The following is a 20,727-nucleotide window of genomic DNA, read 5'->3' as shown; positions in this document are numbered from 1 at the left end:
GCTTTCTTAAGGGAAATGTTACCTTATGTCACCAATTCAAACCCAGCTTTCTGTGTTTTATCAAATCTGGTGCCTAGAAAGTCCTGTTATCTCTAAATTCTCCAGCAGATAGATCTAAAATGGTCTGACATAAAGGTATAGTATCTTGTACATGGTAGATGCTTGGCAAATATGTATTAAATTCAATCAAATTAACCAACTTTATTTGGAGAATTGCTAAATATTACAAGAATGACAGGAGAAGACAAGGCATGGTTCTTGTCCCCAGGGAGCAGAGTTCAACTAATGAAATAAGATTACTGATGGGTTTGGATGCTACTAGAGATGGCTGCTAGGCAGGGAACCCCAGAGACTCCCAGGAGGTTGAAATAGAATCAGTGACCACCTGGGATAGAAGAACTTGGGAGAAAGGAACAAGGGTAGAGAGGATAAGTCTGCTGACTGCTACATTTCTGGGTCTGGCAGAGATTTCCCCTTGGGTAACAATACTTGATGGAGTGATAGAAAGAGCATTCCCACTCCAGAGGCCTAAGGTTAGATGCTGACACCTCTGAGTCAGCTCCAAATTAGAGCAAAGAAGAGGGAAGAGACAGTGCCCATCTCTGAGACCTGCCTTCCATATCTGCAAGGAGAATGCAAGGAGAGAGAAACCCACTGGGAACACATGGCAAAGGCCACAGGAAAGTGATGGCAAGGGAGACAGGAATCTCTGCTGGGAACCGCCAATGGCAGGCCGATCTCAGCATCTCACCTAGAGCACAAAGAGAATAAAAATGCATCTCTACAGGGGACCTTTCTTCTTCTGTGCAGACCTTCCCACAGCATGCATGGTGATGGCTGCTTCTTTGGGGCTCTAGCATCAATCCCTAGAACACACAATTGGTCCAGGCAAGGCTCACTATTTTTGCCCAAGTCTTTGGATTCAATAATAATAGAGTGTATTTATGGCATTTAGGCTTCAGTGAGTCTATTGAGAAAAGTTGGACTCAAACCATAATGTAGGCTCTGGACAGCAGTTTTTTTAGGGTCTTTATAACTAACTAATTATTATCAGTGTAGGGTAAGCATTGTTCTCCCTATTGGATAGATAAGAAGTTAAAGCCCAGAGCAATGGCCCACCCAGTCCAGAAGCAGCCTAACAGGGCATGGGTTTCGTCTATCCCACTTCTCGGCCTTAGTTCTTGTAATATCATTTCTGTCTCCCAGACCTTCATGTGGTAGTGCACTAGGGTAAAGTAGAGCGACAGCTGCCTTCTGCTCTCACCCATAGAAGAGGTGCACTCCTGTGCTGTCCCCACAGAGGCAGAGCACATACATATGCCACAGCAGGAGAATTTAGCCCAGGGGTCTCATTTAGTAAGATGACTACAACCAACCAGACAGCAATTCCCTTACCAAATACTAATGCACAAAAGCAAGCAGTTGCTTCCTAATTAATGCTGCCATTGATTACTTTGCTAAAAGATAATGAAAGCTTTAATGGGTACTTGTTGCTAGTATAGAAAAGTCCCATCCCTCTCAGGAGCCAATCTTTTAAGTCTCTGCATTATTAGTGGTTGGACGGTAATGTGACTTTAAATGTGAAGGTCTGCTGATGTCCTCAGAGACTCCTAACAGTTGGGACACCTGGCAAGGACTGGAGTGGCAGTCCCTTACCTGTGGCTCTGGGATGGATGGTTTGAATGATCAGCTGATCCGGGCCATAACTGCAGATGTCTTCGCAGGTGCTTTGGAGAAGATGTGTGCATCAGCATCCCAGATGTGGATGCCTACATCATGGTCTTACAGGCCATTGAGCCCCAGATCACCCTCCAGGGAACAGAACGTTTCTGGAGACCTGCCGCCCAGTTTGAAAGCGCCAGAGGAGTGACTCTCTTCCCTGACATCAAGATCGTGAGCACCTTTGCCAAGACTGAGGCATCAGGGGACATGAGAGCCACAGGCACGGGTATATACAGGGCCATAGGGAGGGTGGATATTAACCCCTTACAGACAAGTAAAATGATCCTTCAGGACAACCACACTGCTCACCCATGGCAGAACGATACATAATAGGAAGAAAAAAACAAACAAAGCTAGAAACATTCAGATGATCAGCAGGAAGAAGGACAGACAACTTAACCAAGCGTAGCACAGCCATGTTAGTAGCAGGAAGGATGACACCGTGCTGTGTGGCAAGTGAAACGAAGTGACATGCAGACTTTGCAGTATCCACATAGCATGATGGAGGCCATGGAAGAAAGAGATACCCGAAAGAAAAGGGTACTTGCTTTTAACAGCAGTGTCCTTTGAGAAGCACGATTTGTTTCCGCTTCTTTCCCCTTCTTTTGTGACTGCAAAAATGTCTTGCAGTGGGCGTGTGTTTTTCTGATCATTAGAAGAAAAGCTAAAGGTGTTCAAAGGATCGAATCCAGCTTTGCATTACCACTTACAGAGCAGAAGGCTGGGTCTCACGTGCCAATATGACTAAGATCTGAGTGGGGGGGGAGGGGACTTCCAGGATGGTATTCTCATCAGTTTCATTATTAGGACCATTGCTGAAGGAAGGATTAGTTTCTAATCTCTGCTGGGGAGAAAGGCACAGTTACACAGAAAGCAAGAGCAGATGCTGTGGGCAGTAAAGAAGCCAGCAGAGAAGGAAGTCTGCAGACAGGAAAGGAGGGAAGGATTCCTTCTACAACTCAGAGGGACTCGGCTTAACAGGGCAATCCTTGTTTGAGAGCTGTCCTTCGAAACCTCTTCCCAAAGCACAATTTCAGCTCCCTTCCCTCGCCCCCCCCCCCCACATCCAACTCCACTGCTAATGATGTGCTGGTACCAGTAGACCCGAGTCCCCGAAGAGCTGCTTCTATAATAATCCCAATTACCTGCCACCTTAAACCACACTGGTCCCTAGTGATTAGGTTCTCAAGAGGGCAGACCTCCTGAGCCCCTAAAAATAGTTGGTATTTCACACCTGGCCAGCCGAGGTGGTTTCTGAGTTACATGCCAAGGTGCATTAAGTCACGTGACCTTCCCTCCTCTGTTGTCCTCATTTGTGGCTAAAATCAGACCGAAAAAAAAAAGGAGAGCCTGCTGATCTCACTGGTCACAGTCCAGGAGCAGAGAGCTTCGCTGCAGCTGACACCCGCACACAGGCAATGCAAGAGAAAGCAGTAACCCGGGTCCACATTTTGCCTTCTATTTATGAGAGGTGCATGCAGAGCACATAGCCCAGTGCCCAAGAGCTATTATTAGTAGTTTTAAATTTCTATGCTTACTGTTGAAATAGTCATTTTTACGAGAGTCTTAAATGAGGAGGTTGTGTTTGCTACCAAGCCACAGTGACAGACTCTAGGGTCATCTTCTGCCCCCTGTTGACACATATGCACACATACTCACACATTTATGCAGGAGCACACATGTACACACTCAACAGCCCCATGCATGCATGCTTTCATGCTTCTGTGCTGCTTAACTCTTCTGTCTGCTTCTCCTTTCTGACCCCCCGTTATTGATGGGGTGCAAGCATGTTTTCATTCAACATTACCTCTGACTCCCAGGCTGAGGTCATCTCCTAATCTATAGAAGACCAGTTGCTGGCCCAGGAGCTCACAGCAGGTTTTAGCTCTTAGTGGTGATGACCTGCCTGATAAACCAGAGCAGGGGATCCTAGAGGGCTCAGCCTTGGATGGTTCCCCTCTGAGCACTTAACACAGAGTCTCGTCAATACAGTGGATCCAGGAAAGTAGTGGTGGGTGGAAGATAATGCCATAGGGAGAGAGGCAGCCAGGATATGTTCCTGTCTAGTGTGTCTCTGCCAGCCATATCATAAGGAAGTTGCCTAACTTCTCCTGACAGGAAGCTAGAAAATACCTGGAAGAGATTTGAAATCACATACTCACCACCATTAATGGTTGGCCTCAGTACTAGTGTAGATTATTGCATTTTTATATACTGTTAGTGGCACATAGAACCATCATGGTTGGCTAACAATAAAAAAAAAAACAATTAGGCATGCGAAAACTCGAATAATATATAGTTAATGAGAACAAAACTATTCCAGGTACCACTGCATTTTTTAAATTAAAATAATTATCTTGTCCTTTGAATGTCTTTTTAAACGTTTTTATTTTTATAGATACTAATAATAATTTGAAGACATGGCCTTGGAGGTCGCATATTTCCAGATTATAGGGTCAGAACAACATGCTCTATCCTACGTCTCTCGTTTCTCTCTGTGTGACTTTGAGTAACGCTGCACACCTCTGTGATTCACCATTTCCCCAGTGATGGGTGTGGAAAGTTCTAGAGTCTGTTATGGTTCCCCTGCACCTAGCACGCAGCACATATTCCACAAGGAACCGTCACCTTTGTCTTACACTGGGGTTTTCACTTAGGAATGCCAAATCACCTGACAGTCCCATACACTGATATGTCCCTGAGAATTTGGCGTCATAAAACCAGGCAAAGCCCACTAGACAGACCAACGTGCTCATGTGCTCCTCTGGAAACCTGTGAACTGATTAATTTACATGAATTTACCAATTATGAATCACCTTTTGCTTCTATCTTGTTGATTCCACTGACGGTTAGTGAAAAGTCCATCTTTATTTGGGCAAAGCATAGTGATCACTGCTCATGGCAGTTCCTGTGCCGGACTCTAAAGAAGTTCCTTCCGTTGAGAACCTCACAACCTGCTGGACACACACACACGCACACACACACACACTATCCACATGGGAGAAGCTCTAAGAAGTCGATAAAGAGCCACTTAGCTCTCCCCAAATGCAAGTTATGGCTATGGCCTATAATGTCCCAGTAGATGAGGAAACCAAGTAGAATGTGGCTTCTCAGGGGCAGAATGGGTTTGAGTTGCACACTCTCCCACCTCTTGAAGATGACCTGGTGAGCAGTGGGTGTGGATGATGGCTTACACACCCCCTTCTCCCGACTCACCTGGGTTTTCGAGCAGTAACAGAGGAGGTGTTGTGATGAGTTAGAGCTATTGATGCTGGTGTTTGTCCTACATCCTTTTCTGCTACAGCCCCCAAATCAGCAGTCTTGGAAGAAATGCTACACAATTTGGATTTCTGTGACATTTTGGTGCTTGGAGGGGACTTGGATCCAAGACAAGAGTGCTTGGAGCTCAACCACAGTGAGCTCCACCAACGACACCTTGATGCCACCAACTCAACTGCTGGTTACTCCATCTATGGTAAGACCCCACAAGGGTGATGTTCAGTGATGTTCTCTCTGAACAGCTTTGTCCAAAGGCTACTGAGTATGGCAAAAGCTGGGGTGGGATGCATTATGCAGTCCTAGGGGTCAAGTGGAAATTTTTATGTTTCTAGATTTTGCTTTCTAGAGTGACTCAGCCAGTGGGTAAATTGCCCCCATACCTTTGCTCCTAGGGAATCTGTAGATAGACTAGTCTACAGGAATATTCTTTGGATCCGTTTAGTTTTTGGAACTTCTTCCACTTGTCTATACCCATAAGCATTCTGACTTTTACCCTTGGATTCAGAACCCCTATGGCACAAGTCTGCCTCCTGTGTCTTCAGTTCCTTCTCCTCCACTCTTACCTCCTGGCAGTAGTTGTGGTCTCTTGGTACAGGTGTGGGCTCCATGAACCGCTACGAGCAGGTGCTGCATCACCTCCGTTACCGCAACTGGCACCCCACGTCCCTTGAGACCCGGAGGTTCCGGATCAAGTGCTCAGAACTCAACGGGCGTTACACTAGCAATGAGTTCAACTTGGAGGTGAGTGTATCCTGCCATCATTAGGGAAGGCCTGACCCACCTGTCCATTCCCACATTCGTTCAGAGAATTATCACAAATGCCTTCTCCCGTCCCTCCTTGCTCTTTCCAGGTCAGTGTCCTCCATGAAGTGAGAGTCTCTGACAAGGAACATGTCAACCACCTCATTGTGCAGCCACCCTTTCTCCAGTCTGTCCATCACCCTGAGACCCGGAGTAGTATCCAGCGCAGTTCAGGTAGGATATTTCAGTGGCAGTCCAGACACTGAAGCCAATAGTAGTCACCAGACAGTTATATTACAGCATCCAAAGGTGTTCAGAGGAAGGAAATCCTATCACAGAGATGCTACAAACCCTTTCTCTGGACACTCTTGGTTCCAATAGGGAGTAATCAACTAAGCAAGACATTTCATACAATCAATAATGACAGGGATTAGTACAAAGGGCTGGGACACAATTATGCCCAACCCAGAAGGTTCCCATGAACCCCTCACAGAGTCACCAGATTCAAAGTCCTCCACCCATGGTTTTGCTTGAATATTTGCCATATTGTGCCACCATCTGGTGGTACTTGTGTTCCTACCAGACTTTGTAGTGCCTGAGAACTTCATTGGGAACTTCCACATAATTTAAGTAGAAAGGCCATGGGTGAAAGAGTATCTGCATTTGTTGAATGCCTACTATGCACCTATATAGAAAGCTCACAGAGTTTGTCTCCCTTCCTCTCCACAATTACCACAGCAGAGTGAGTAGAACAGTTGATAAACATTTGATGAAAGTAGTATCTCAGAATTAAGAACCTGGAACCCTACTGTTAGGAATTGGGGTGGAGGAAGGTTGTATTGTGAACATGGATGCTTTGTGTTTCAGAAGAATGAGCTATATCTTTGATCGTCATGTTGTTTGGGTTCCTTTCTTGTTTCAGTGGTCCCGAGCATCGCCACTGTCGTCATCATTATCTCTGTGTGCATGCTAGTGTTTGTTGTGGCCATGGGTGTGTACCGAGTCCGAATTGCCCACCAGCATTTTATCCAAGAGACTGAGGCTGCCAAGGAAGCTGAGATGGACTGGGATGACTCTGCACTGACTATCACTGTCAACCCTATGGAGGTGATCCTCTCTGGGATGGGAGCTCTGAGTGGGGTGCTTCTCTTGCTAATCAGCTTGGTTCTTCCTCGGCCTCCATCCAGGATCCAGACTCCTCCTAGTCTAATGAGTCTGTTTCTAGCAATTCTCCCATCTCTGTGCTTCTTTAGTCCTCTTGACATGAGCAAGCCATACTTCTCTGTGAACCGTGTTCTCTCATGTAAATGTGTGGATCACTCTTAGCCCAGGACTAGAATTTCCTTATAGCAGTCATTCAGTATCTGTTCCTCACCCCCACTGTAGTTCAGAGCTGACTAACACTCAGGAATTCAATATTGAACTCTTGATTAGCTAACAGTGCAAATGAGATGGCCTATGGAGCTCACTTATAGGCTCAGAATAAGTTAAATCAAAACTACAACAGCCACACCTGCCATTTAATAAGCTCCCTGTAGGCCAGACTCTCTGCCAGATGTTCTGTCTGCGGCAGCACCCTGTGAAATGGGAAGCAGCATCCTCATTTACCAACGTGGGAACTGAGAGAGGAGTTGTAATATGTTCAAACACACGCAACCAGCATTCAAACTCAAGGCAGAACCACTCTGAAGTTCACTTGACTTCAGTTGTCCAACAGCCCCCAGAAGCCATCTATGACCATGCAAGGGCCCTGCTCTATACATCTGCCTATCTTTCCTTTTGCCCACGGGTGCTTTGCTTAGAAGACACAAGCCCAGAGAAAAGTTAGGAAGAGTCATAGGCAAATTATAGAGATAATCATTGCTGGTTCCAGTTTTAACAGCAGCTCATCTCCTGCTCCAGTTTCACACCCAGCATGCCAGCATGGCTCATCTAAGGATGCTGGCGGTGAGCATTCCCATCCCCAAAGAGCTGAGCTTAAAGTGTGAGAAGCAAGAGTGATCCGAAGAGCCGACTAGTGTAATTCAAAAAGGCTAACCTCTTGCTGAGGCTTCAGTGGGTAGGGGCTGGCCATTCAAGGAAATAATCATTACAGCAGGCTAGAGCAAGGGAGGCCTTGTAGAAAGTGCACAGTTTGGAGATAACAGAATTGGGCAGAAGGCCATCTAAAGAGGTATGTAGCCTCACAAGGCAACATATCATTCATGACCTGATTTTCCAACTCAAAGAATAAATCCAGGAAGGGGATGTTGCCGGAATCACTGCAAAGCTGGAAAAAAAGGAGAGTGGAACTGGAAAGGGTGGGGTGCAGTTTGAACTCACAATCATGGCCAAAGGAGGCAGGTAGGGAACAGTGAGGGTGTAAAAATTGACTTTTGCAAAAGAATAGTTTCGAATGATAGCGCTTTGGTTTAGAAGCCCTGATATTTCCAGTGACTCGATGTTCCCACATGGAAAGGTGTCCAAGATTAAGCATGGTTCTGCACCTGGGAAGCAAATAGTTAAGAGCCTGAAATATCCATTTGAAGGGTCTGAAAGATTCAGTAAACGATGATGCTGCTGGTTTAAATACCCATCTATCATTGAGACTAATACGTTCCTTGACTGTGTGCTGCTATGTTAGACCCTTATCTGACTTTCTGAGTTTCCTCCTTTACAGAGATCCTATCTCTGGGCAGGGTGAGGGGTTTAGCTCTAAGTGAAATGAATCCCAAGACTCGTCAGGGTTTTTGCTGCTCCTAGCTCCCACGTGGCCTCTGCTGAGTCCCTGACGCATACTTCTTTTCTCTCCTTGATGTCCAGAAACATGAAGGCCCAGGGCACGGGGAAGATGAAACCGAAGGAGAGGAAGAGGAGGAAGCAGAGGAAGGCGCGAGCTCCAGCAGCAGTGGCTCCGATGACAGCGAAGAGGAAGAAGAGGAAGGGATGGGCAGAGTCAGACATGGGCAGAGCGGCACCAGGCAAGCCCAGCTGGAGTGGGATGACTCCACCCTCCCCTACTAGTGCCCATGGGGCTGATGAGCAGCGCGTGTGCCCCTTTTGTAAAACCCAACCCAGTGTATGCCCAAGCCTGTCACACTCACCTCTGGTTTCTATGACAGGTCTGGGAAGGCCATCAGCTTCTTTGAATCTACCCTCTATGCTTTGGGCACTGCCTATGTCCCAACCATGGAGCAGTTCCCAGAGCCCATTGTCACCATCCGTGGGGACTGCAGGGTGGTTACGTTGTCCTGTAGCCCTCATTTCTTTCTGCTCGGGGCTCACCCAGAATCCTGTCACCCAACCTGCAGAGTTCTGATCACCTTGCTCTTTTCTGCAGGGGAGGAGCTCCCACTTTGTGTCACTTGCCACCCCTAGACTCAGTGTTTTCAAACTCCTTGGGTTATAACACACTGTGTACGTACTTGACTAAATAGCCTTTCTCCACCTACACCAGCAGGTCTTCCCTATGCTGGGTCTCCAGGTTGCTTTATACAGACAAAGCTGTAGAGTCTCGCTCATATACCTAAGAACTTAGGGCTTAAGAATTGAAAAGAAAGCCTTTGCTGGGGCAGAATTGAGTTTCCATGGAAAGGTCCGAAGTGTACGTGTATATGTACACACACACACACACACACACACACACACACACACACACTTCTGAGCTTGGAGAGCCTTTCTTTTTACTTCTTCTGAGACTAGGTAAGCTGTATAACAAGTTCAAAACCAAGAGTTAGTTGGGTTTTGGCCATAAGTAGAGTGTGTCCTCATCATAGGCTCACTGACCAGCTTTCCAACCTGCCTAGGCAATGTCTAAACCCACGTGGCTGCTCTGCCCAGGGCTATCACCATGGCAGAACCACAGGGCCCAGGAAGCACGTCATACAGGCACTCTTCAAGAGACAGCTTGGGCATGGATGTCACTAGGAGCCAAAGAAAGGATTGATGGGATGACCCAGCAAGACTTCACGGTCGATAAAGATCTACTTTGGGTTTGGTATAGCTGGACTTTCCCATATAAGGGTAGCCTAAAAGTTGACAAGGCTGTCACCACCCAGCCTGTGGTCCCTTATCTCCTATGTTACTGTTTTCTCTTTGGGACATAACATCATTTCAGATGTAGTCGAACAAATGTAGGCTCTACCAGTCTGAGATGTTAGTTGGGAAATTTAACTGCTAGGGATTCAAAGTATATGTGTAACAATAACAGCTGCTTCTTTCTTCTTCTCATAAAAGGAGGGATGCTTTGAATAGAGGGCAAATATATCAAAACCTTAATTTCTTGTTCTTTCTTCTTATTTTAATAAGAAAGACTTTTCCATCTCCATTCTAACGTGGGCACTTGGTGAGGAGAATTGTTGCTATAGTAACTGGTGGACAATCTTTTGTGGCCTAGAGAATAGCAGGCAAGAATTAAGTCCATTATAAGAGTTCCACAAGGCTTTGAGGACATGTTTGTTTCAAACATCTTGAGCTCCTCTTTGTTCTCAATCTGTATAGGTCATCCCCATCATCCTACTCTGTCCCATGCCCGTCCTGAATTGGCTTGGACCAGGTCCACAATCGGTCTCTCATCACATAGCATTCAGATCCAACTGAATGTTGAATCTTCCCTGTGTCATCTAAACAGAGAATTCAGGGAGCGATTATAGCTGATGTCCTCTAGCACTCTGCTCACCCTCCAGGTACCAATGATCCACACCAGGTCATTGCAACCTTCTGGCTGGGGAGATCTACCTTATGGTGTTTTTCCATCTCTCAGAGTGTTTTGTGCATACATTCTCTTTCATGAGCCTTTGGATAACACTGTGAAGAGTTTGAGAAATAGATTATTAGGGACATTTTTTGTGATGGGTAAACTAAGGCTCAGAGTCAGTATCCTGTTCAGAGTCATTCCAAGGTACAGACTACCCCTCTGCGCCCCACCCATGGTTCTACTTACATTCACATTAACATGTATTTCTGAGCATCTACTATGTGCTAAGCATGCTATCCGCAGCAATAGGAATGGGATGAAGCAGAATAAGACAGACCTTCCCCCCGCAGAGGACTCAGGAGTTACGGAAGGAACACAACCAGGCATGGAAATTACACAGGAGACAGGAGGATGAAATATCAGATGCCACTGGAAGAAAAGGAACATATTTATCAACCCATGCCCTAATTTTTCTCTCTTGGAAGAAATGCAAGATTTTTATATTCACTGAAAGGAAATAGACATCTCTTGTGAACTACCCCAGTCAAATCCCCCCTTTTCTGTCAGGCCATTTCTGCACATTTACAAGGCAGGAAATCTACAGGAAGGATTAGGCTTTACAATCCTATTATTTAAATAATAAGACATTCTTCAGTCTAGCATTTAGTAGCTACTGAATTCTCCCAAAATTATGTCCATAAAGGGAACAGTTTGCATGTTTAAAACCAATCCTTTTTGAATGAGATTTTGATTGCAAATATTTAAGTCTAGAGTTTGAGAGCACTTTGCTCTGCCCTGACTTTTCAGTGCTGAGTGGTGGATGGCTGTTCCCATGTCCCCCTGGGCTACCTCTTGTGGCTGCATTCCTCATTTGTGGTTGGGCAAGTTGTTTGTGCTATTAGAATGCCTTTATGGGTTTCTGTTGGGGAGGTGGGGGTAAGAAGAGAGGCAGATGAAAGCTAGGAATCTTTGGGGTATGGCAGCCAAGATGTATCAATCAGTTCAGGAGCCATTTGGTGACATAGATTTGCAGGGAAATAGTGGTGACACAAACTAAAGCCTTCCCCTCCTTTGTCACAGCACAAACTCACTCTGCATGCCAACTCCAAAGCCAAAGCATCTAAGTGATGTTCCTGGGACAACAGGCTTTTATCCTGTTCCCAACACTCACTTAACCTTGGTTAAGATCAAGGAGGGAGTGGTTATACAATAGTGAACTTCAGCAGGTATCCAGGTGAGTGGTAGGTCAAGGCATCGGCCTACCATCATCTACTCTGACCAGGAATGCAAGGCGCTAGTCACACTGGCTTTTCCCAGTGTCCAGAGTATGGTATTTTGAAACCAAAATTCCCAGATGACCTGGACACTATGGGACCCCTAGGAAGAGGTGAGCAACCAAGGAAAGGCAGATTCCGCCCTGAAGAGAATGAACTGACAGGTGTGGCCATAGACTCGTCCATTGCGTTTCTTGCCAAATGGACAACCTGGGTCTGCTCTTCAGAACTTGACTTCGAGTCTCGGTTAACTCAGAAGGTTGGGAGGAGGAGAAGCAGGAGGATGCCAATGAGTTGCCCCAGTGGAGAAAAGCCATTAAACCCACTGAAGAAGTGTCTCAAGGAATCCTGAGTGTATTCAAGTAGATTTAAGCAAATTCTGTAAGTCTGACTAAGGCCCCAAGTCACACAAGTATAAAGGACTGTGATTGCTGCGGCAGAACTTTCTGAGAACTTTATTGAATTAACCATTCATTTTGACCACTCACAGTTTAGACCAAATTCTCTGACCTTAACAAGAGAGTTTGTCTCAAGGGACACCCACCAAATCTCCATGGAGATAACCACTGCTAGAAAAACAGCACCCCCTTCCCGTGTATCAGAGATCAACAAACTATCTATAAAGATCCAGAGAGGAAAGCCTTAGGGTTTTGCAGGGCCATTTGTTCTCAATGTTACTCTTCTAAACCCTGCCTCGTGCCGTGGAAGCAGCTTCAGGCAATACCCAAGCAAAGGAACATTCCAGTTAGTCCCGCCATCTACTTTCCAGTAAAACTAATCTATGAGACTGAAGGTTGAAAAAAGAGGCTATTTGAATTTATTGAATTTTCATGTCATAAACTTTTTACTCTCTTATTTCTCATTTTCTACTCAAAACTTAGCCTGCTAGACATCTAGAAAGCTAGCCACCAGGCAGATCCATGTGAGGCCGACTCTCACCCTCAATACATAAAAAGCATTCATCCCTCCCCCATCCCTCTACCCCAAAGAAAACACCCAACAGCTCCCTAGTGGTCATTGCCTTGAATTGAACAGCTGGAAAACTCTGGGTTCTTTCATTAAATCTCTCTTAGAAGTTCACAGGAGACTGGAGAAAACGCAAAAGAAACCGGTAAATGAGCAACCAAAATCCCACTTGTTATTTCTGAATTGAAGAAATCAGACAAATATTCCTAAGGGTTGGATGCCTAGACCCAGAGACCTAGCTAATCACTGAGCACAGGGGCTTCCTCCTCTGCTGTGGCAAGTGCTAACTCCCCAGGCTAAGCACCTTCCTAGCAGGGCTCAGTCCATAATGATTTCTAAGCAGGAGTGTTCATTATCCGGGACTGATTTTCATTTCAGCCCTGTTCATGTCTTTGCTCTAAAAATGATCCTAAAGACTTGTGGCTGTTCAAATCAATAGTAACACAATCAGCAGAAAGCCCTACCCAGCAACACTTCAAAATTAACAGCCTTCTTGCCTCTATGACTCAATATTAGCTGCAAAGAAAAGAGTACTTTTTCTTAATCATCTCCCCATTTAAATTAACCAGATAGGCTTTGCAAAAAAAAAAAGTGAGCGAATAAGTCTAATTCTTTAGAAAAGTGGGTGACGTTCACGGAACATATGGCCTCTGGAGGATCCCCAAAGCCTCCTGCAATATGCTCAGCCAGGTTCCGATGTTGCAGGCTTCTCTATCTGTGCCAGACATTTATCGAGGCTGACAAGCCAAGGCCCTTGGCACGGTTTAATTTTCATGTCACCACGTTCCGTTGTCCAGCTGGAGGCAAAGGAAATGAGCAGTGTAAGTTTCCAAGTCAACTCCAGGACCTTCACTTGCCTGTCTTTATTTGTTTTACTTTATACGTTTATCCTGCATTAGCTCCCTTCTGACACTGGTTGGAAAGGGGAAGCTGGTTTTCCGGGAGCTACATATTAGGAGCTAAGCTTGACTTTCTCCCATGGTAACAAAGAGAGAGAGAAGTTACCTCCATGAGCATGCCAGAGAGCGATTGCATTGAGTCACTAGGCAGATGGAAGTCTCTGTTTGTACCTATGCTCCACAAATTCAGCAAGTCCTCACCAAGCACCCGTGTGTGCTTGATTCTAAGCCAAGGAACAGGAGACAGAGGATGAACTAGAGAGAATCCTCAGCTCTTGTAGTGTCAGAGGGTTCCACACACAGGACTGTCGGGGAGAAGTTTAAGATGCAGTCGTCTAGTTTAAGTCAGATGGTAGGGATGATCCTAGGGATGCTGAAGGGCCTCCATGAGCAGAGAGGGCTTCAGGAAAGTGAGCAACATGCTCCTGAATTCTCCCTAGTTATCATGGCTCGGGTCATGTGTAGAGGAAAGCCTTTCCCTTTATGGAGAAATAATTTGGCTGATGGCTGAGAATTGGTGAAGCTAGGATGGAGGTAGTCCTCAAATAGAAGCAGTAGGCAGGCAGACCAGGAAAATTATGAACAGTGGTTTAAGTGGGTTCAGGAGGCTTACATCCCCCCTGATGGCTGAGAGTTGGTGAAGCTAAGACAGAGGTAGTCCTCAAAAAGAAGCAGTAGGTAAGTAGACCAGGAAAATTATGAACAGTGCTTTAAGTGGGTCCAGGGGGTTTCCAGCCAAAGCCCAGGGTCTGGCCAGCCTGATGCAAGGTTCACACATGAAGGACTGAGCTCTGGCTGGGTGATGTGCAGGGCAGCTGCAGCCACAGTCTCAGCAGCACTCTGGAACTAGTAAGGCACACTCTACAAGTGAGGCTTCAGCAAGCTGTACTCGAAGAACAAAGCTCAGGAAGGCCAGGGTTTCAGCGCTGTCTCTGTGGAGGCCAGCCTGTGCTGGCACTTGGAGGAGGGAGAATGGCGAATGCTGTCACAATTCAGACACTAAGTTGGATGGGTAATGGACTGCTTCTCTTGGAAGGACAGTATCCCATGTTGCTAAAAGTAGGAGAAAGAGAAAACGGAAAGGAAAAGTCAAAGCTACAGCTTCATCTACAGTGGGAATCTCATTCCTATGGTCCATATAGGTACCGGGTTCCAACCATTTTCCCTTCCTGATGTATGGCATAAGATCTATGGTGTAAGCACCATAAACCTTCAGCTGGAACTTCTTATATTTTGTCAGTCATTGTGCCTATGACCTAAGTCAAGTCTCATACTAGGATCTCAAGGTCAAGGTCAGAGGTCAGGGCATAGAAGAGGAACCAATGACACATAAGCCAGGATGACTTAAGTCACCATAAGTCATAGTGAGTTTCTACAAACCCAGCCCCCTGGAGCCCACTCTTTGTCTGCAGTTGTCCTTTGCAAAATCACTAGGGAGGGAAGGAGAGTGGAAGGGGCAAAGAGCAGGTGACAATATTTTGTGCTTCCTCATGGAAGCTGACAGGAAGGGATGTTTTTCCCCCAAAGTAATCTTTTCCAGGTAGAACCAGTAAAAGGAGTCCTCCCCGCCACACCAGGAGCAAAGGCAGCTAGGCCCTGATGAGCCCACTTTTTCCACCCTGTGAGTCATAGGCCTGAGGAAACGGAGCTTTAATTTGTTAATGAGCCCAGCTCCTTGCCACTGACCCACCCTTTTTATCAGATATACTGTGGGAAGATTCATCACTATGAAGCCCAATCCCCCAAAGTCCGATGAGACAAGGGCAGCAGACACGAGAGGCCTCAGACTGCAGGCGCTGGATATTAATCACAGGAACAAAATCATGTTGGCTTTAATGTTTGCTTTCTTTTATCTGGGAGAGAAAACGCACCTCTGTTACCTGGACCCTTTAAACTGAGCATTTCAGAGCAGAAGTGGGACACAAACACATAAATATTGAGGGTTCTTTTCCTCAGCAGAATGAGCTGTCATAAAAAAAGAAGCTAAGAGGTTATTTCTATTTACAAAGGCAGAGAATCAACACACAGGTTTTAGGTCTAGACTCCAACCCTCCTCCCCCCGAGTGGAAGAAGGACAATGAGGTGGCCTCTACTCTGAAAGGATTCCTCGAGGGCCCAAGAGTAAGGGTCCAACTGGACCCATGACTCATCACTTCACCATGAGTGAAATGCATGCATGCATCTTTGGAGGCAAAAGTGCATTCATCCTGGCCGTCAGGGAAGGCTGGGCTGTGGCTCTAACCATTACCCACTCTCCACGATGCAAAGGAGCCCTGGAGCTCTGGAAGGGAGTATTGATGGCCCTTTCACAGACACACTCTAGAAGGTTGGAAATGGAGCAAAAGTTTTGGGCAAAGAAAATTAGACTTGGCACCCGGGTGAGTCACTTGAACAGGAGGAGAAGAGATATGGAATGAGAAGGTGGTAGAGGTGGAGAGTAAACTGGAGGCTGATTAGGATCAACAGCATCAGAAGCAACCAGGAAGCCAGGGCACTGTTCTATATGTAAACATATTCATGTGTCAGAGGAATCATGGGTAAATAATGCCATATGACCGTAGAGGCAGTTTCTGTAGTTGCTTTACAAGCCAGAACCACTGGAAGTGGATGATGGATCAATCTCCCTACCAGGTTTCCAACCTTATCTGCTTCTGAGAAAGAGCTGTTGATGCTGAAAAGGCATAGCAGGTGACTGGAGAAAAACAGATGGAAAATAGAAAGAAGAAAGTTTATATAGAAGCCAGTTGTTCCCAAGGAAACCTGTAGCTACTAGAATGGGCCTTGTTATGTTACTGCATGTACATTGTAATGTCTGTAAGAAGGAGTTGGAATGGTAGGACGGGGCATTAGTTTAGGGAATTGGAGTAATAAGTATAGAATACCAGACAGGACTAAGTGAAGAGTAGCTGATAATATATATGTATGTACATATATACATATCTATACTATGGAAGTAGGATACAAAACAGAGAGGTCCCAACCAACCTTAATTCTCCAGATGCCTTAGGTTATTCTTATTTGCTTTTAGCTCTCAAAGCCCTGAAAGAAGTACCTGGAACACTGCAGGAGTCATAAACATTTGGAAGTGAAGCATCTAGCTTGTCCTTACTTGGTGAAGACCCAGTATATCACTAAACTCCATATTGACTGAACCATATAGAAGCAGGCCAACCACGCAGATCTCCTAGCTTAGAGAAGCCTCCGTGAATCTTCATATTCTGTGCAGTAGTCAGACAGTGGCAGACACTGGCCATGAACAGGGACAGTGCTGCACATAGTTGCTTGCACACATGTAGAACATACCTGAATAACATCCCCAATGCTGTTTCTACAGAGCAGAGGCTGCCCAACCTACCATTGTCTCTGCCTTTCCCTAAGTACTTGCTAAATATTGTTCACTCTATCATCTTCTGTCATTGATGCTGGGACTAAATATAAAGGTTCTGGGTGCAGCCAATCTCAGACCCTTCCCTCCTCCCCCCATCTCTGGAGAGGATGTCACCATTTTTAAAGCCTTGTATGAGAAACCAGTTTGTTCCCAGCTCAATGCATGGGAAAGGCCTGAGATGGACAGACTGTTTTATCTACTGGAGTCTCTTTGGGGTTCACTCTGCAGAGAGAAAGAGCAGTCTCACTGTATGCAATCATCTTCCACCTGCACCTGACTGCAAAGTGGCCTAATGGTCAGTGCCGCTTGAGTGTCTTTCACGGGAGCCAGCTGCACTTGGGGTTTGTGTGTTCTTGGCACACAGTAGACTTCTGAGCCTCTTGAGCTGCCTCCAAGAATGAATCTCGTTAGTCTACAAAATGTATTTATTTGGTAACTATGCTACTGTGTATGTATGAGTCTGATACAATGCAAACCTTGAAATGTCTTACTAAAAGGAATTATGAATTCATAGAAAATTGAATCCAACTTCAGAACAGCGCATTATGTTGCCGGTCAATAAGGTTGCCCAGCCACGGGGGACCAGAGAAAAGCCTTCCCCTCCCACCCCTTCCCTTAGTACCCTCTCCCTCCCTAATTGCCCTACTAGATTCTAACTGATGCAGAGTGAAGGGTACCGAGAGAGTACATGTACATAAAGATTTAAGAGGGACATAACCCCTGGGGGGATCAGTTGAGTTTCTTCCCATGGCTGTGATCTTATCATGCCTGAATTCCAAACTTTAAATTTCTAACAATTTCGATTCTTGAAGTTTCTGAGTAATTTGTTAAATGCCTATTCAACACAGACAGATATTTATTTTCAGCGTTGGCTTGTAAATGCCTACAAACTGATTCATGTTGGTGGTCATTACGACACTTCTGTGAATTGGTTGAATAAATATGATTTTAGAATTTCACAGTAACGATGACTTCTGAGAGTTTTTGTTGCTTGGACGTGGTGGGATGAGAGGCTGCACATTGCTTTGTCTGGGACAGCATCTCTGGCGCTCTATCCTAGATCCACGTGGGTGAAAGAGGCATAGTGGATGTGACAGTAGTCACATGAGAAGTTGACCCTTAGGAGGCTTCCTTCAGGACACATGAGACTGGGAGTATTGCCCTTGGAGACAGCTAGAAAGATGATCGGAATGAAATGGGGAACTTTATTGAGTGCCTACAAGTTGCTGGAGCTGTGAACCCTAAGATAGGTTACTCCTCCTGGTAACCATGAGACCCACTCAGAGGAATCAGAATGTTTCCTGGGAAAAGTGACTATGAACACGGCCCTTCCCCTCTTTTGATCTGGCTCCCCACCCCCATGTTGACCTGTCTTTATACACAGAGGCCACTAAGAGCTACCTTGGCATGGGACCTCACAGAATTGGCCTCCCTCTCACCATCCAAAGCCAGTGGAGGCCCAGAGCACTTTCCTAGGATTCTATACGCTGTTGCTACAGACTCTCCCTCCTGGTTTCTATTGAAACAACACAGCAATGCTAAGCCTCACCCTTCAGTTGCGGATCAGGGGGAATGTGAGGAAATTCAAACAAAATATCCTTGGGCAGCTGCCAGGATAGGTCAGTGATATAGCATTGGCTGCTCTTCTAGATGGTTCTGTTCTACATGGAGATGTTTACAACCATTTGTAACAACACTTCCAGGGTATCTGATGCCCTCTTCTGGACACCACAGGGACCAGGGATACATGTGGTGCACATGCATGCATGCAAGCAAAATACCCATACACACAGAACAAAATTAATACATGTTTGATGTCCTCAGAAGTTCTATTAGTTTGTTAACAAAATGTCTGATGGCTGGGCAGTAATGGCACATGCCTTTAATTCAAGCACTCAGGAGGCAAAAGCAGGTGGATCTCTGAGTTCAAAGCCACTCTGGTCTATACAGAGCTAGTTCCAGGACAGCCAGGGCTACATGGAGAAACCTTGCCTTGAATACACACACACACACACACACACACACACACACACACACACACACACACACATATGAATATGAATATATGACAGGGAAAACTTAAACCCAAAGGACAGGTTATTTTGCCTCCCAATTTTAAAAGGTTCAGTTTATAGACTCTTAGTCCCATGTACCTGGGCAGAACATTAGGACAGAAGAAGCCCCTGGTGGAGAGATGTGTACTTTATGAAGTATCCAGAGACCCACCATACAGTGACCCACTTCCTCCAGTTCAGCCCTCTAAATTCCCACAACAGCAGCCAAATAGTGCAAGCAGCTGGGGTTCCAAACATCCAAATAACAAGCCCATGGGGGGACCTTATAAATTCAAATCATAACAGAACCACTGGTGACAAGGAGAAGACACTGAACATGACCAGCACACCTGCTGCATGTCACAAGAGGCATTCTTGCTTTCCTGTGCGCATCCTCACGGGCCCCCTCTGACTCCCGTCAGTCCCCTGCTAGCTAGCCTCCTCTCCTCTTCCTTCTCAGATGGACGTGAAAAGAGATGGGCTTTTTCTTTTCTCTAGGGAGAGAAGCTTTATCGCCCTCCCTTCCTGTCCTGATATCCCACTAAAGCCCACCTCCACCATCCTACCCCAAGGTGCATATTCTTGTACATAACTGACATGCGTACCGTCAGCGTTCTTTCCACTTGATGTCAAGCCAATGTATTTGTCACGCTAAATTATATTTCCTCTTTTGCATCACAGAGTCAATAAAGAGACAAGGAGGCCTTGATCTGATAAGTGGAGCTTTATTGGTTCACCTTGATAACCTGTGCATACACCCCATCTGTGCCCTTCTGTTTCAAGGTATCTTAGAAAAACCACTTCTTACTTACAGCGCCATTATACCTTGACAGTCTCACTGACCCTTCACCTCCTTTGTACAGTGTTGATAATGGAAACTTACTTAAAGCATCTTTGTGATGATTAAATGGGATAACACCTTCCAAATGTCTGCCACAGTGTCCAGACTTTCGGATATTCCCTAACTAAATTTCACCATGTCCATTCAACACTCCAAAATAATATGTAGTGTGGGTCACATCTCATCCACTCACACCTTCCTGCATTCTCTCACTTAGTGAACCCATTCATTCATTGAGTGATAGGTGCTCCCCTGGCCTTCTCAATGGAGACTGCAGAAAGAGAGGAAGGTAGAAGGCCAGGGGTGATTTTCACACGTTTTCTAAGGATTTAATTTGGTCCAAGACTTTACCAATATTTCCCAATTGAATTCTTCCAATGACTTCAGGAGAAAGTACATTTCATCCCCTTTTCCTAAATGAAAAAAACTGAGCCCAGAGCCATCAGCTCTCCTGTCCAAGGCCACACAGCTGGTGACACACAAACATGATGTTCTGAGTCCTGTGCTTGTCCCACTAAGCCAAATGCTTGCCCACGCTGAGGGAACGCCAGCTTTTGAGAATCAAATATTGCCTTTGCAAAAGCCAACCCTGCAGGTGCCAGAGCTGGTGACAACCCTGCAGGTGCCAGAGCTGGTGACAACCCTGCAGGTGCCAGAGCTGGTGACAACCCTGCAGGTGCCAGAGCTGGTGACAACCCTGCAGGTGCCAGAGCTGGTGACAACCCTGCAGGTGCCAGAGCTGGTGACAACCCTGCAGGTGCCAGAGCTGGTGACAAAGACTTGTTTCCCTTCCTATCACCTTGAACTAAAACCAGCACCCCCAACACACCAGATACAAATTAACCCCCTGGTTAAATAACTAGTTTCAAAAATTAAAAAAAAAAACTG

The 20,727-nt window shown here is 45.8% G+C and overlaps 1 protein-coding gene across 1 annotated transcript in view; it reads left to right on the top strand.

The window, feature by feature from the left end:
- The window catches only part of Clstn2 (calsyntenin 2), a 597,099-nt gene extending 579,190 nt beyond the window's left edge, over positions 1–17,909 (top strand). Inside the window, exons 12-18 of the mRNA XM_085827931.1 lie at positions 1,725–1,948; positions 5,027–5,197; positions 5,597–5,742; positions 5,853–5,976; positions 6,665–6,849; positions 8,545–8,702; positions 16,585–17,909. Coding sequence (XP_085684057.1) covers positions 1,725–1,948; positions 5,027–5,197; positions 5,597–5,742; positions 5,853–5,976; positions 6,665–6,849; positions 8,545–8,702; positions 16,585–16,645 — 1,069 coding nt within the window. The 3' untranslated portion in view covers positions 16,646–17,909. The remainder of the gene's footprint in view (positions 1–1,724; positions 1,949–5,026; positions 5,198–5,596; positions 5,743–5,852; positions 5,977–6,664; positions 6,850–8,544; positions 8,703–16,584) is intronic.
- The last annotated feature ends 2,818 nt before the right edge of the window (positions 17,910–20,727 follow it).

Source organism: Mus caroli, unplaced genomic scaffold, assembly GCF_978045245.1.
Source record: "Mus caroli unplaced genomic scaffold, Mus_caroli_1 scaffold_11, whole genome shotgun sequence".
NCBI classification, from domain to species: Eukaryota; Metazoa; Chordata; class Mammalia; order Rodentia; family Muridae; genus Mus; species Mus caroli.
This window is presented reverse-complemented; position numbering and strand designations above follow the sequence as displayed.